The following is a 16,033-nucleotide window of genomic DNA, read 5'->3' on the forward strand; positions in this document are numbered from 1 at the left end:
GCAAGCTCCAGGAAGTTAGGGGTCAGAGAAGTTCTGGGAGCCATTCAGTGCAGGGTAGATCTGAAATCCTTCCTAAGGGAGAAATAAATTTAACAAGATTTTGTGACTCACAGTGGTCACTGCCGTTAATTCTGAGTATAAGATGGTTACTGAAAACTGTTTTACTTTATATAATAAAGTTTATTTTTTATGTAGTCATTTCGTAGTCCAGAACTTGAGTACTGATTTTAAAAAAAGACATGTTGTGGCTTTTTGTTTTGCACTCATCAGGTTACTTACTTTGCAAGAACACTAGTTGGACACTGTGCTTTGCAAGCACAGGCTGGTTGGGTATGGTCTGTACTTTGCCCATTGTGAACAGCAGACGTTTCACCAATCTTTGAGATGTGCAGCCTACACGCTTAGAATCACACTGGCACTGAAATTCAGATACCACATTACTCACTTGTGGAATAGACAGAATATCTTTTTAGCTTGACGGCAGCACCCTGTTAGTGACAAATAAATAAATTCTCAGTTGTTTGGATTTAATCTCAGTTGTTTGGGTTTAATCCCAGTTGTTTGGGTTTAATATCAGTTGTTCTGGGTTTAATCTCAGTTGTTTGGGTTTAATCTCAGTTGTTTGGGTTTAATTACAGTTGTTTGGGTTTAATCTCAGTTGTTTGGGTTTAATCTCAGTTGTTCTGGGTTTAATCTCAGTTGTTTGGGTTTAATCTCAGTTGTTTGGATTCAGTATCAGTTGTTTGGGTTTAATCTCAGTTGTTGTGGATTTAATCTCAGTTGTTTGGATTTAATCTCAGTTGTTTGGGTTTAATCTCAGTTGTTTGGATTTAATCTCAGTTGTTTGGGTTTAATCTCAGTTGTTTAGGTTTAATCTCAGTTGTTTTGGGTTTAATATCAGTTGTTCTGGGTTTAATCTCAGTTGTTTGGATTTAATCTCAGTTGTTTGGGTTTAATATCAGTTGTTTAGGTTTAATCTCAGTTGTTTTGGGTTTAATCTCAGTTGTTTGGGTTTAATATCAGTTGTTCTGGGTTTAATCTCAGTTGTTCTGGGTTTAATATCAGTTGTTTGGGTTTAATCTCAGTTGTTTGGGTTTAATATCAGTTGTTAATATCAGGGATTTGTTCCCAGGAGCAGGCTGAGGGTAAGAGAGTGGGTTTTCTGACTTTAATTAATTATTTATTTTTTTGTTTCCTTACACTCTTATTAACTTTTCACTGTCTTACTTGACATAAAGTGTCCAGTATGAGTGTGAAACCAGTGTGTTGTTCCCAGTGTAGGATGTGGGAGGTCCTGGAGGCATCTGGCCTCCCGGACATCCACATCTGTGAGGGGTGTGTCGAGCTGCGGTTCCTGAGGGACCGTGTTAGGGAGCTGGAACTGCAGCTCGAGGATCTTAGGCTGATGAGGGAGAATGAGGAGGTGATAGACAAGAGCTATCATCAGGTGGTCACACCAGGGCAACGGGAGGAGGCCAAGTGGGTGATGGCCAGGAAGGGTAAGGCTAGGGTGGTTGAGAACACCCCAGTGGATTTGCCCCTGCACAACAAGTACTCCTGCTTGAGTACTGCTGGGGGGGACAGCCCGCCTGGGGGAAGCAGCAGTGGCCGTGTCTCCGCAGTGGAGTCCAGCCCTGTAACTCAGAGGGCTAAGGAAAAGAGGAGGAAGGCGGTATTAATCGGGGACTCGATGGTGAAGGGGACAGACAGGCGTTTCTGCGGAGGTAGGCGGGATTCTCGCATGGTGGTCTGCCTCCCTGGGGCCAGGATCCAGGATGTCGCTAGTCGCGTCCCGGAAATCCTGAGGTGGGAGGGAGAGGAGCCTGAGGTAGCGGTACATATTGGTACCGCTGATGTGGGTAGGAAGGGAGAAGGGGTCATGAAAAGGGAGTACAGGGAATTAGGGAGACAGCTGAGAAAGAGGAAAGCAAAGGTAGTAATCTCAGGATTACTGCCTGTGCCACGGGAAGGTGAGGGCAGGAATGGAGTGAGGTGGAAGATGAATGTGTGGCTGAGGGACTGGTGCAGGGGGCAGGGATTCAGGTTCCTGGACCATTGGGACCTCTTTAGGGGCAGGGGTGATCTGTATACAAAAAACGGGTGGAACTTGAATCACACGGGGACCAATATCCTGGCCGGTAGGTTGGCTAAGGTTACTGGGGAGAATTTAAACTAGATAGGTTGGGGGGAGGGGAGCTAGAAGAGTTGACTAGGATCAAGGAACTAATTGATGGGGTGGAGGATGCAGGGGTAAGGGGAATTACAAAATTAATGGTAGAGGAGAGGGTGCAAGTGAATGAAGGCGGTAATTTAGATAAGGGAGTAGAGGGAGAGGGTGTTCGCGACTCATCAAAGCGGGTCCAGATAAAAGCTGGAATAAGGACACTTTGCCTGAATGCACGAAGCATTCGGAACAAGGTAAATGAGTTGATGGTGCAAATCAGCACGAGTGGGTACGATCTAGTGGCCATTACAGAAACGTGGCTGAAAGGTGACCAGGACTGGGAGATGAATATCCAGGGGTATCAGGTGTTTAGGAAGAATAGACAGGAAGGAAAAGGTGGTGGGGTCGCGCTATTAATAAGAGATAATATCAGGGTAGTACTGAGGGATGACATAGGCTCTGAGGAACAAAACGTGGAATCATTATGGGTAGAGATGAGGAATAGTAGAGGGAGAAAGACACTAGTAGGTGTGGTATATAGGCCCCCAAATAATAATGTTGAGGTAGGGAGGGCTATAAACAAGCAGATAAGGGATGCGTGTAAAAACGGAACGGCAATAATCATGGGGGACTTCAACATGCACATTGACTGGCAGACTCAAGTCGGTAAGGGTGGAATGGAGGAAGAGTTCTTAGAATGCTGTCGGGATAGTTTCCTTGAACAGCATGTTACGGAACCGACGAGGGAACGAGCTATTTTGGATCTGGTATTGTGTAACGAGGTAGGTAGAATTAAGGATCTTATTGTGAAGGACCCTCTTGGGTCTAGTGACCACAATATGGTCGAATTTCTGATTCAGATGGAAGAGGAGAAAGTTTGGTCCCAAACCAGTGTCCTCTGTTTGAACAGAGGGAAATATGATAGGATGAGGGATGAATTGGCTAAGGTAGACTGGGAGAGCAGGCTGGCAGGTAGGATAGCTGAGGAACAGTGGAGGATTTTTAAGGAGATCCTTTTCGGTTCTCAGCAAAAATATATTCCAGCAAAAAACAAGGATTGTAAGAAAAGGGAGAACCAGCCGTGGATAACAAAGGAAATAAAGGAGAGTATTAAAATAAAAACAGCTGCGTACAGAGTGGCCAAAAATAGTGGAGAAACAAGTGATTGGGAAAAATTTAAGAAACAACAAAGAGAGACTAAGAAAGCGATAAAGAAAGGAAGGATAGACTATGAAGCTAGGCTAGCAATTAATATAAAAAATGATAGTAAAAGTTTTTATAAATATATAAAAAGGAATAGAGTGGCTAGAGTGAATGTTGGACCCTTGGAGGACGAGAGGGGGGAGTTAATAGTGGGAAATGAGGATATGGCTGAGTCTTTAAATAAGTTTTTTGTGTCGGTCTTCACGGTGGAGGACACAAATAGTTTGCCAAATATTAACGATAGAGGGTTGGCAGCAGGAGAAATACTTAATACAATTAATGTTACCAGAGAGGCAGTGCTGGGTAGACTAATGGGACTGAAGGTGGATAAGTCCCCGGGTCCGGATGGAATGCATCCCAGGGTATTGAAAGAAATGTCAGAGGTAATAGTGGATGCGTTAGTGATTATTTATCAAAACTCGTTGCATTCTGGGGTAGTGCCGGTTGATTGGAAAACGGCTAATGTTACGCCGCTGTTTAAAAAAGGAAGGAGACAAAAGGCGGGTAACTATAGGCCGGTCAGCTTAACGTCTGTAGTAGGGAAAATGCTGGAATCCATTATTAAAGAGGAGATAGCAGGGCATCTGGATAGAAATGGTTCGATCAATCAGACGCAGCATGGATTCATGAGGGGAAAGTCGTGCTTGACGAACATGTTGGATTTTTATGAAGATGTGACTAGGGCGGTTGATGGAGGAGAACCGGTGGATGCGGTGTTTTTGGATTTCCAAAAGGCGTTTGATAAGGTGCCCCATAAAAGGCTACTGAAGAAGATTAGGGCACACGGAATTGGGGGTAGTGTGTTAAAGTGGATTGGGGACTGGCTATCCGACAGGAAGCAAAGAGTCGGAATAAATGGGTGTTTTTCCGGTTGGAGGAAGGTAACTAGTGGCGTGCCGCAGGGATCGGTACTCGGGCCGCAACTATTTACCATTTATATAGATGATCTGGAGGAGGGGACGGAGTGTAGGGTAACGAAGTTTGCAGACGACACAAAGATAAGTGGAAAAGTGAATCGTGTGGAGGACGGAGAAGATCTGCAGAGAGATTTGGACAGGCTGAGTGAGTGGGCGAGGATATGGCAAATGGAGTATAACGTTGAGAAATGCGAGGTTATACACTTTGGAGGAAATAATAACAAATGGGATTACTATCTCAATGGAAACAAATTAAAACATGCTACCGTGCAAAGGGACCTGGGGGTCCTTGTGCATGAGACGCAAAAGCCCAGTCTGCAGGTACAACAGGTGATCAAGAAGGCAAATGGGATGTTGGCCTATATTGCGAAGGGGATAGAATATAAAAGCAGGGATGTCTTGATGCACCTGTACAGGGCATTGGTGAGGTCGCAGCTGGAATACTGTGTGCAGTATTGGTCCCCTTATATGAGGAAGGATATATTGGCATTGGAGGGAGTGCAGAGAAGGTTCACCAGGTTGATACCGGAGATGAGGGGTTTGGATTATGAGGAGAGGCTGAGGAGATTGGGTTTGTACTCGTTGGAGTTTAGAAGGATGAGGGGGGATCTTATGGAGACTTATAAGATAATGCGGGGGCTGGATAGGGTGGAGGCGGAGAGATTCTTTCCACTTAGTAAGGAAGTTAAAACTAGAGGACACAGCCTCAAAATAAAGGGGGGTCGGTTTAAGACAGAGTTGAGGAGGAACTTCTTCTCCCAGAGGGTGGTGAATCTCTGGAATTCTCTGCCCACTGAGGTGGTGGAGGCTACCTCGCTGAATATGTTTAAAGCGCGGATGGATGGATTCCTGATCGGTAAGGGAATTAAGGGTTATGGGGATCAGGCGGGTAAGTGGTACTGATCCACGTCAGATCAGCCATGATCTTATTGAATGGCGGGGCAGGCTCGAGGGGCTAGATGGCCTACTCCTGCTCCTATTTCTTATGTTCTTATGTTCTTAAATACCACTTGTGTTGCTGCCGCATAATAGTGGCATGAAACAGCTAGCTTCATCTGCTGCTGAAATGTTTGAGATACCTTGCCCTTCCAGGGTAACTTGAGGACCAAAAGTGACAACCGTAGGCCATGAGTTTTCGTGATACACAGTGCAAAATGCTCTGATCAGGGCAGCCATTATCCCGCAGGATGCCTTTGATGCATCACATTTCAGCATCAAACCTGCATGGTGAACAAATAGCTCAGACCCTATTTACAAGGTTGCCGATAAAACCAATCTTAAAGCAGGTGGAATTGTAAGAATCCCAATGTGCGCACTGACAAGTGAAGGTAGGCTTGTGACAAACTGTGGGAGGGAATCCCTTGCCAGATTTCTCAACTGGTATATCAAGGGAGTGCATTTGACTGCTCCATTTCAAGGGTGAATTCGAGCAGAGGATGGAGTCCATTAAGATGTCTCAGGTAATTATCACATGCAGGTGTGGATTTAAATATAGCAGACGTACATCATCCACATCTCAGAAACGTGCAAGGGGTATGAGGTTAGGTACCATTCCATTGCAGATGCGTTTCTCATGGAGCCCATCAAAGATGTTTGTCAGAGCTGGGTTTAAAGGGGATCCCATGACAACACCATCTATTTGGGCATTCTTTGTGTCATTAAAACTGAACTCAACTGTGTGAGTTGCAGAGTTCATAAGTTCAATGAATACTGATTCACACAATGGTGGTGGGTCTAGGTCACCATGATATAGTGCTGCAGCACAAATATATATGGCTTCCTTTTCAGGGGGCAGTTAAGAGTCAACCACATTGCTGTGGGTCTGGAGTCACATGTAGCCCAGACAAGTTAAGGACCGCAGAATTCCTTCCCTAAAAGGACATTAGTGAACCAGGTGGGTTTTTACAACAGTCAACAATGATTTCATGGTCATCCTCATTTGACTTTTAATTGCTGTGGTGGGATTTGAATCCAGGTTCCCAGAGCAATAACCTGGGTCTCTGAATTACTAGTCCAATGACAAGACCACTACACCACCCCATGAACTAGATGTGCAGAATGGGTTCACTAATGTTTTGGCAGGGGAAGGGTGCAGGCATGAACACTGAATATAAATGAAAAGAAAAAATGGGAGAGCATTTCTGTGTTTCTGGAAAGTGTACACAGGAATCTTATTAAGTTATGGAACATGAAAGGAATACTTTAAATTTAACCTATGGGGAAAGAAACAGCCCTAAGCTACAAACACTAGTTTATGAAGTCCACCGAAATGCACACTTACGGTATGTTGTAACTGGCCCAGTAACCCCTCTGCATCAGTTCATCGGTTTTATCAGCAATAATTATTTGCCCACTGCAATTGTACAGAAGAGGTTACATGAGAAATTATGGAATGCAATATTAAAACATGCACAATAGTGATCCAGAGAATACAATCAACAAACTGCCACTATTTTAGTATACAAACATCCTAGGCAAAAATCAAAAAACTTCAAAAATACTAAATTCTATTAACAATTTTTTTACAAAAAAATGAAAATAATTAATGAAGACAGCATATATTGCAAGGGTGAATTATCCAAAGATGCTGAACAGAGAATATTCCAGGTAAGAACATAAATTGAGCAGATCTCGTTCATACTTACGGTATTTGTTCCAGAATTGTTAGCAAGTTACTTTTAATTTCAGGTTTGCCTGGTGTAAAGTAATTATAGTCCACAATCATCCACTGATTATTGTAACTGTAGAAGAAAATGAAAACACTATAAAGTATCTTGCAATCTGCAATATTCAGTACATTATTTTAGTGTCCATTAAAGCAGAGTGAGAGAGCCTTGAAATGGCAGGGAAGATAGAGTCAGGAATGTGCACCAGGGAAGAAAGATCCAGGTTGATGTTAGCTTAGAGTGAATTTCTAAGCTGTAACAGAAAATCTGTGCTTAAAGCACAGAAACCTATGGTACAAAAAGCCATTCAGCCTATTATAGCCTATCTTTGAAAAGGCAGTCTATTTGCACAGACCCCGCATGTTCTTTATCCTTACCTATCTATCCAGCACCCTCTTAAAATTTATCTATGGAATAAATCATCTGGGCGCAAAAGAACAGGGTGGTATGGTGGCACAGTGGAGGGTGGCGCAGTGGCACAGTGGTTAGCTGCCTCACAGCGTCAGGGTCCCAGGTTCAATTCTGGTCTCGGGTCACTGTGTGGAATTTTCAAATTCTCCCTGTGTCTGCGTGGGTTTCCTCTGCTTGCTCCGGTTTCCTCCCACAGTCCGAAGATGTGCGGATTAGGTTGATTGACCATGCCAAATTGACCCGAGTGTCAGAGGGATTAGCGGGGTAAACATGTGGGGTTACAGGAATAGGGCCTGAGTGGGATTGTGGTCGGTACAGGCTCGATGGGCTGAATGGCCTCCTTCTGCACTGTAGGGATTCTATGATTCTATGAAAACTGGGAAAGAAAGGAGAGCACACACCAATCCAGGTCTGATAAATTTCTTGTTCAACAATTGAAATGGGAAGAAAGTAATTAGGTTTTCTGATGGGTATATCCTTGCCAGCAGAAGCTCCAGTATAAAAAGAGGAAAATGTACTCTATGGGATGCATTTCACCGTCCCGCCCGCCATGGAAATCAGAGCGGGCGAGGGACGGACCATGGAAAGTCTGTTAACCTCGGGTGGGATCTTCCGATTTCGGGGCAAGCACGGCCAGAAAATTCCACCCTGAACGTCTACAGATATGTGTTTAAGTCAGTAACATATTTCAGTGGAGAGGGAGCTTAAAATGGGTGACAGTGATGCATTTTCCAAACTCTATCTTCCTCAGAGTTAAGGTATCATTGGCACTGCAGATGTTTTGCTGAATCCAATTGTGATATTTGCTTTCTGATGACTGAATTCAATATCCCTGACTGCTCTGTTTGCATTTTACATTTACTTGGATATTGTTATATAAAAATAAAGATTAAATAGAACTTAACACATACTTGGGTTGTACTTAAACTCAATCACACTAGACAAGTCCACGATTCTCCCATTTACCAAGTCCTTGGCATTGGACGCGGCCCTTAATTAGTCACCCTTTTCACTCAATGAGTCCTTCCTGAGACTTGAAGTTATGGAAATAAATTAAGTAGCAAGAATGCAATGAGAAAGTCATTCGAAAGCATGTATGCTCCGAACTAAAATTCAGAAATGGCACATGTTGAAATTTTGTTAGGGATTTACAAAATAAGTTTATCATCATTTTAATTTGCATTGGACTGATGACACCAAGCAGTTAGCTACATATCAAGCAGAGTAAAATGCAAGCTTTGGAGGCTGAGTCATTCAACTGAGGACAAGGAAAAAATCAGCCTGCCTTTAAAATTAAATCCTGAATGTGATGAAAAAAAGAAGAAAATTACTGATGTGTGTTTATATTTTAACTGCAGACATTTTAAGGCCAAGAGTCACCATTAATGGATATCTATGCAGAGACATGTTTAGCTTTGGTCTCAAACACTTTAGAAACCTTGCAAAAATATGGCAAAAATAAAATAGGTTTCTAATGGTAATTATACTGTGTAAGAGTTTTAACAACACCAGGTTAAAGTCCAACAGGTTTATTTGGTAGCAAATGCCAATTATATTGTGGGCACTGATTTTAAGTCTATTCCTGAATTAATGACATCTGGCATAAACTGTTAGAATGTAACCAGTGACAACTTTGTATTGGATATAATGTGACCAATGATAACAAGCTGTAAGGGTTAACTGACCCAGGAAACCATGGAACCAATTATAGAATGATGTGATGGTCAACTGACCAGCTGACTCACTATAAATGTTGGGAATTGTGGGGAGCTTCGATTGGCCCAGGGCAACGCCGCATGTTTGGAGTTATGAAGTTTCTTTATTAAACACTTTCTTTGATTTATAAGTTGGTGTAAGTTTTGTTATATGTTTATTGTCTACATTTGAAGAGTTCCTTCTGAAGAAACATAGATAATGTTCCATTATATTGCATTGTTACAGTACATTGCTCTCTGGTCATTCCAACTCAGCATCTGGGTGTTTATATGCAGAAATGCAAGCCTGATCTTCAATGGCAATTAGATTTTCAATGTAAATGTGAAAAAAACATTGAAAAATCTAAAATTAAACTTCTAAAATGTTGGTCAGTTGAAGTCAAATTCTCAAGGTGCTGTTGTACCTCTTGTTTGGCGATGTCACTTGCAACCTAAAATAGTCTTATACCTCGATTAATTCATTTAAGTTATTCATACACCAATTACATCTTCACATTGAAAGATAGTCCGTGAAACTCACCCACTAATGCAATAGAATTATTTTTCTCATTCAGCATCACCTTCTGAAAGGCAACTAATAATGGGCAATAGATATTATGGGACGGCACGGTGGCACAGTGGTTAGCATTGCCACCTCACAGCGCCAAGGACCCGGGTTCGATTCCTGGCTTGGGTCACTGTCTGTGTGGAGTTTGCACATTCTCCCTGTGTCTGCGTGGGTTTCCTCCCACAGTCCAAAGATGTGTGGGTTAGGTTGATTGGCTATGCTAAATTGTCCCTTAGTGTCAGGGGGATTAGTAAGGTAAATAAGTAGGGTCATGGGGATAGGGCCTGGGTGGGATTGTGGTCGGTGTAGACTTGATGGGCCGAATGGCCTCCTTCTGCACTGTAGGGATTCTATGATTCTGACCTCGCCTATATTCACTCTATACTCTGTTCACCCACACCCCAGAAATGAACTTTTTAAAAAAGCTGTTTGATTCATTGCAAGACAGTTAAAATTGGCAAATCTTACGTGCCACTGTTGTAATTCTTAAAAATTCCAGCCCATTCCGCACCACTCTTAGCCAATCGATTCGCTACTATGTTCCGTAACCACTCCATCACAGAACCAACGGGCTGCACAAACTTCCACAACTGTGCGTTATTATTACCTATTGTGGTTTCCATAGCAACCTAACAGGAAAATTTAAAGCAGTATATTTTTAATAATGCATCATATTAATCTTTCATGAGAACATTACATGTGCAGTGGACAATGGGGAACCTGTGGATGTAGTGTATCTGGATTTCCAGAAGGCATTTGACAAGGTGCTGCACCAAAGACTGCTACATACGATAAAGGTGCACAGTGTTACGGGTAATGTATTAGCATGGATAGAGGATTGGTTAACTAACAGAAAGCAAAGAGTGGGGGTAAATGGGCGATCAGTGACTAGTGGTGTGCCTCAGGGATCAGTGTTGGGACTAATTTGTTTACGATTTACATAGATGATTTGGAGTTGGGGACCAAGTGTAGTGTGTCAAAATTCACAGATGACACTAAGATGAGTGGCAGAGCAAAGTGTGCAGAGGATGCTGAAAGTCTGCAAAGGGATATAGATAGTCTAAGTGAGTGGGAGAGGGTCTGGCAGTTGGAGTACAATGTTGGTAAATGTGAGGTCATCCATTTTGTTAGGAATAACAGCAAAATGGACTATTATTTAATGGTAAAAAATTGTAGCATGCTGCTGTGCAGAGGGACCTGGGTGTCCTTGTGCAAGAATCACAAGGAGTTGGTTTGCAGGTGCAGCAGGTAATTAAGACGACAAATGGAATTTTGTCCTTCATTGCTAGAGGGATGGAGTTTAAAAACAACAAAGTTATGTTGCAGATGTATAAGTTCCTGGTGAGGCCACACCTGGAGTACTGTGTACAGTTCTGGCCTCCTTACTTGAGAAAGGATATACTGGCACTGGAGAGGGTGCAGAGGAGATTCACTAGGTTGATTCCGGAGTTGAGAGGGTTGGCTTATGAGGAGAGACTGAGTAGACTGGGGCTACACTCATTGGAATTCAGAAGAATGAGGGGAGATCTTATAGAAACATATAAGATTATGAAGGGAATAGATAAGATAGAAGCACAGATGTTGTTTCCACTGGCATGTGAAACTAGAACTAGGGGGCATGGCCTCAAAACAAGGGGAAGCAAATTTAGGACTGAGTTGAGGAGGAACTTCTTCACACAAAAGGTTGTGAATCTGTGGAATTTCCTGTCCAGTAAAGCAGTTGAAGCTACCTCATTGAATGTTTTTAAGGCTAGAATAGATAAATTTTTGAACAGTAAAGGAATTAAGGGTTATGGTGAGCGGGTAAGTGGAGCTGATGACCTTATAGAATGGCGGAGTAGGCTCGAGGGGCCAGAAGGCCTACTCCTGCTCCTCGTTCTTATGTTCAGCATTCCATTTTAAAATAGTGGTCACTGATGTGACTGAAGATGTCACTTTTTCCCCCTTCCTTATTGTTTTGTTTTTTTCCCCCTTAATTAGAATCATAGAATCCCTACAGTGCAGAAGGAAGCCATTTGGCCCATCGAGTCTGCACCGACAACAATCCCACCCATGCCCTATACCCATAACCCCCATATTTACCCTGTTAATCCCTCTGACACTAAGGGGCAATTTAGCATGGCCAATCAACCTAATAAGAAGTCTCACAACACCAGGTTAAAGTCCAACAGATTTATTTGGTAGCAAATACCATAAGCTTTCGGAGCACTGCTCCTTCGTCAGATGGAGTGGAAATGTGCTCTCAAACAGTGCACAGACACAGAAATCAAGTTTTAGTATTCTGTAACTTGATTTCTGTGTCTGTGCACTGTTTGAGAGCACATTTCCACTCCATCTGACGAAGGAGCAGTGCTCCGAAAGCTTATGGTATTTGCTACCAAATAAATCTGTTGGACTTTAGCCTGGTGTTGTGAGACTTCTTACTGTGTTTACCCCAGTCCAACGCCGGCATCTCCACATCATGACAATCAACCTAACCCAGACATCTTTGGAATGTGGGAGGATACCAAAGCACCCAGAGGAAACCCACACAGACATGGGGAAAATGTGCAAACTCCACGCAAACAATGACCGGAGACTGGAATGGAACCCGTCCCTGGCACTGTGAGGCAGCAGTGCGAACCACTGTGCCTCCATGAGTTATTTCTACTCTTTTTAATGGTATTATGGGATACCTTTCTGGGATTGTTTTCCTTGGAGCAGAGGAGACAGTGGGGGGGGAAAAATGATTGAGACGTGTAAAATTATGAGGGGCACAGATGGAGTAGACAGGAAGAAATTTTTCCCCTTGGTGGAGGGATCAATGACTAGGAGCCATTGATTTAAAGTAAAGGGCAGGAGGTTTAGAGGGGATGTGAGGAAAAACGTTTTTCACCCAGAGGGTGGTGGGAGTCTGGAACTCACTTCCTGAAAGGGTGGTGGAGGCAGAGACCCTTATAACATTTAAGAAGTACATTTAAGATGTGAAGTTTCGGTGAATTGGCCATGCTAAATTTTCCCTCGGTGTACCCGAACAAACTTTTAATACCAAGGCATATAAGACTAGGGCCAAGTGCTGGAAAATGAGATTAGAATAGTTTTGACTGGCATAGGCCATAGGGCCTTTTCTGTGCTGTATACCTCTATGACACTTCTATTTTTACCAAAAGCTGGACTAAATCACATACTTTCTGAATCAGTCACTATGAGAATTCCACCTCCCTTTCTCCACACAACTCCCAACAGAATGTTTCACACACCCCCAAAATCAAACCTTGTTCCAAATAACATTCATAAATAGCAACACCCAGGCAAATGAGCTAGAGTATGCTAGAATCTTCTCCAAACCTACCCTCAAAAATCCCCAAGCTTGCTGATTCAAGTTCACAGGATTAATGAAACAATCCAACTGTAATCAAAAATGTGCAAGTGAAGTGCCTGTGAGGGCCTCTGCCTCTGATGTAAAGCTTACAATTCTCAGGGGCCTCTCCTCCCTTGCCCAGCTGAGTGGGACTGCCCGTGCTTCATTTCACTTTGACATAACCAGCTATCACCACAGAATCTCCCACAATGGCTTCTCTTCCTGCCCCTGTACAATTACCTCTATTATTCTCGGTCGCCTATTATTTCTCACCTACATGCTGCCCTTCAGCAGCATCATCTAATGACATGATGGTAGGCTTGACATGTATACCGACAACACACAGAATTACCCCATCACCAACACTCAAATCCCTCCATTGATGCAGTTGTCAGACTACTTGTTAAATACCCAGTTATGGATGTGCCAGTACTTTTCTACAATAAACAAAGAAGAGCGAAGCCATTGTCATGGCTCCCTGCACAATAGCCTTGCCCTAGCCGTTGATTCCACTCTGATCACTCCCCAAATCTAGGCACTATCAGGCTGAACAAGACTGTTCGCAACTTATTTGACCCTGAGGTGACCAAACCCTGCTGCAACCCCTTGGGGGGACAGGCGTGGTGAAGAAGGAGCGAGAGGGAAAAAGAAAAAGACAAGCACATACAGTGAGGAAAAGCATACAGGCATAGGGGGGAGTGGTAAGGAGATCTAGGAGAGAAAGGTCGGTCATCTCAGGGTTTTTTGGAAATGAGCGGAGTGGTTAATGTTATGCTTACCAAGCACATATCATCAAACACTCTATCCTATGCCGTACCATGTATAATGCCACAGATGATCTGCTAGTAAGTGGTATTCAAGGTTCATTAAAGAACTAATGGAGAAAATAGAGATTTCAAAATACACAGCAAGAAACTGCTCACCAATCTACTGCTCATGATGTAGAAATCATCAGCAGAAAACAGAGTCCCGGGATAAGATGAAAAGGCCTGCTCCTCTCCTGGTAAGGGGGAGTGCCCTAAGCAAAGAAAACAGAATTTAGATTTTAATAGGGATAGAATTGTTACCATGTTATAATCCAGAAGCCATGACTTTAATGTTTCTTCTTTTAAAAAGCTATGTGCCACTGAGCAAATAGGAACAATTACAGACAGATTTTAAGCACTCCCATTTCAACATTCATATTTTTTGGAATGTCCCAATTGATACATTTACAAAGGTAATTTTAAAAAACTTTATGCACGAGTTGCATACTGGGGCACAGAACAGATTCTAGGTTAACAGAAGTGCCAACTACTTACTTTTGTACAAGGGGAAAAGCTTATAATGAGATGTCTAGTTGGGCTATCCATTCGATAGCCTACAGGGACGCCAAGTGGAGAAATGAGGTGCCTCCAGCAACAGATCTGAGTGGACAGTTGATGTTTGTGTTCCATGATCTGTGACTCATGGCTATAGTCACACTTCAGGTCATCCCTCATCAATATCAGGTATTCGGGTAAGCGTTCTCCAAGGCGGCCTTCGCGACACACGACGGCGCAGAGTCGCTGAGCAGAAACTGATAGCCAAGTTCCGCACACACGAGGACGGCCTCAACCGGGATACTGAGTTCATGTCACACTATTTGTAACCCCCACAGTTTGCCTGGACCTGCAGAGTTTCACTGGCTGTCTTGTCTGGAGACAATACACATCTTTTTAGCCTGTCTTGATGCTCTCTCCACTCACGTTGTTTGTTTCTTAAAGACTTGACTAGCTGTAAGTATTCGCATTCCAACCATTATTCATGTAAATTGAGTTTGTGTCTTTATATGCCCTGTTTGTGAACAGAATTCCCACTCACCTGAAGAAGGGGCTTGGAGCTCCGAAAGCTTGAGTGGCTTTTGCTACCAAATAAACCTGTTGGACTTTAACCTGGTGTTGTTAAACTTCTTACTGTGTTTATCCCAGTCCAACGCCGGCATCTCCACATCATGAATGTCATAAATGCCATGACAGTGGTATAGACAAAATTCCAGTATTAAGTGCAGGGCATGTCCACTGAAAAACTCTGGAAAAGGCCTGTACAAACACCGACCTGTAGCAGATCATTATTGAACGTCCATGTTCAGCTAGTCTTGTTACCAAGATATTTGCTAAACTTAAAGTCGCTGATTATGGTGTTGATGAACCTAAAGATTTTGCTGCATTTAATGACTTGACATTTTCGATAGCAGGATTTTGTATTGTATGCAGACAGCAAGAACAGCAAGCTCTTGCTAACCAGGTACAGGGTATATAAGAACATAAGAAATAGGAGCAAGAGTAGGCCATCTAGCCCCTCGAGCCTGCCCCGCCATTCAATAAGATCATGGCTGATCTGAAGTGGATCAGTTCCACTTACCCGCCTGATCCCTATAAAATCCTAATTCCCTTACCGACCAGGAATCCATCTATCCGTGATTTAAACATATTCAACGAGGTAGCCTCCACCACTTCAGTGGGCAGAGAATTCCAGAGATTCACCACCCTCTGAGAGAAGAAGTTCCTCCTCAAGTTTATTCTTTACTCACCAACAAATTGCAACCTCATTACCAATTCTGAAAGTAGCAACTAGTTCTCAATATGGAAATTGTATTTTGAAAAATAAAGTGCCGTTACTCTAAAATAAAGTTTTAGTTTCTAATCCATTTCCATGCCCCAAAATTATTTTCTGATTTATGCCAATTAACTATGCTTTAAAGCTAGAAATCTGTGGTTTGGTTCTGGGTTACATTCAATTCTTCCATTCGGCAGTACGAACATTGGCCACTGATGTAGGGTTATTTACAGTGAAATGTTTTATTCACAAATCATAATCACTTTTTAAAGGAAGCAAGAAACAAAATACTGGTGCCTTGCTTCAAGTTCAAGAACACCGCCTACTCTCTGAGGACCATTTTCATTTCCCACACCAGCTATCTTTAGGGTTTTCCTGAAAGAGATTAGTCATTAATGCATAAAATTATGCTGAAGATCAGCAACAACTGAACCCACAATGATTGATATTACCCAATACCCTATAACTAGCAAGATAAGGGAGATGTTTAATC

General features: G+C 42.8%; 1 protein-coding gene across 1 annotated transcript in view; it reads right to left on the minus strand.

The window, feature by feature from the left end:
• The window catches only part of plbd2 (phospholipase B domain containing 2), a 47,603-nt gene that overhangs the window by 10,883 nt on the left and 20,687 nt on the right, over positions 1-16,033 (minus strand). The window contains exons 6-9 of the mRNA XM_078227013.1: positions 13,887-13,981; positions 10,092-10,252; positions 6,930-7,025; positions 6,566-6,637 (exon numbers count right to left, since the gene is read on the minus strand). Of these exons, the coding sequence (XP_078083139.1) occupies positions 6,566-6,637; positions 6,930-7,025; positions 10,092-10,252; positions 13,887-13,981 (424 nt within the window). The remainder of the gene's footprint in view (positions 1-6,565; positions 6,638-6,929; positions 7,026-10,091; positions 10,253-13,886; positions 13,982-16,033) is intronic.

This window comes from Mustelus asterias, chromosome 13, assembly GCF_964213995.1.
Source record: "Mustelus asterias chromosome 13, sMusAst1.hap1.1, whole genome shotgun sequence".
Classification (NCBI taxonomy): Eukaryota; Metazoa; Chordata; class Chondrichthyes; order Carcharhiniformes; family Triakidae; genus Mustelus; species Mustelus asterias.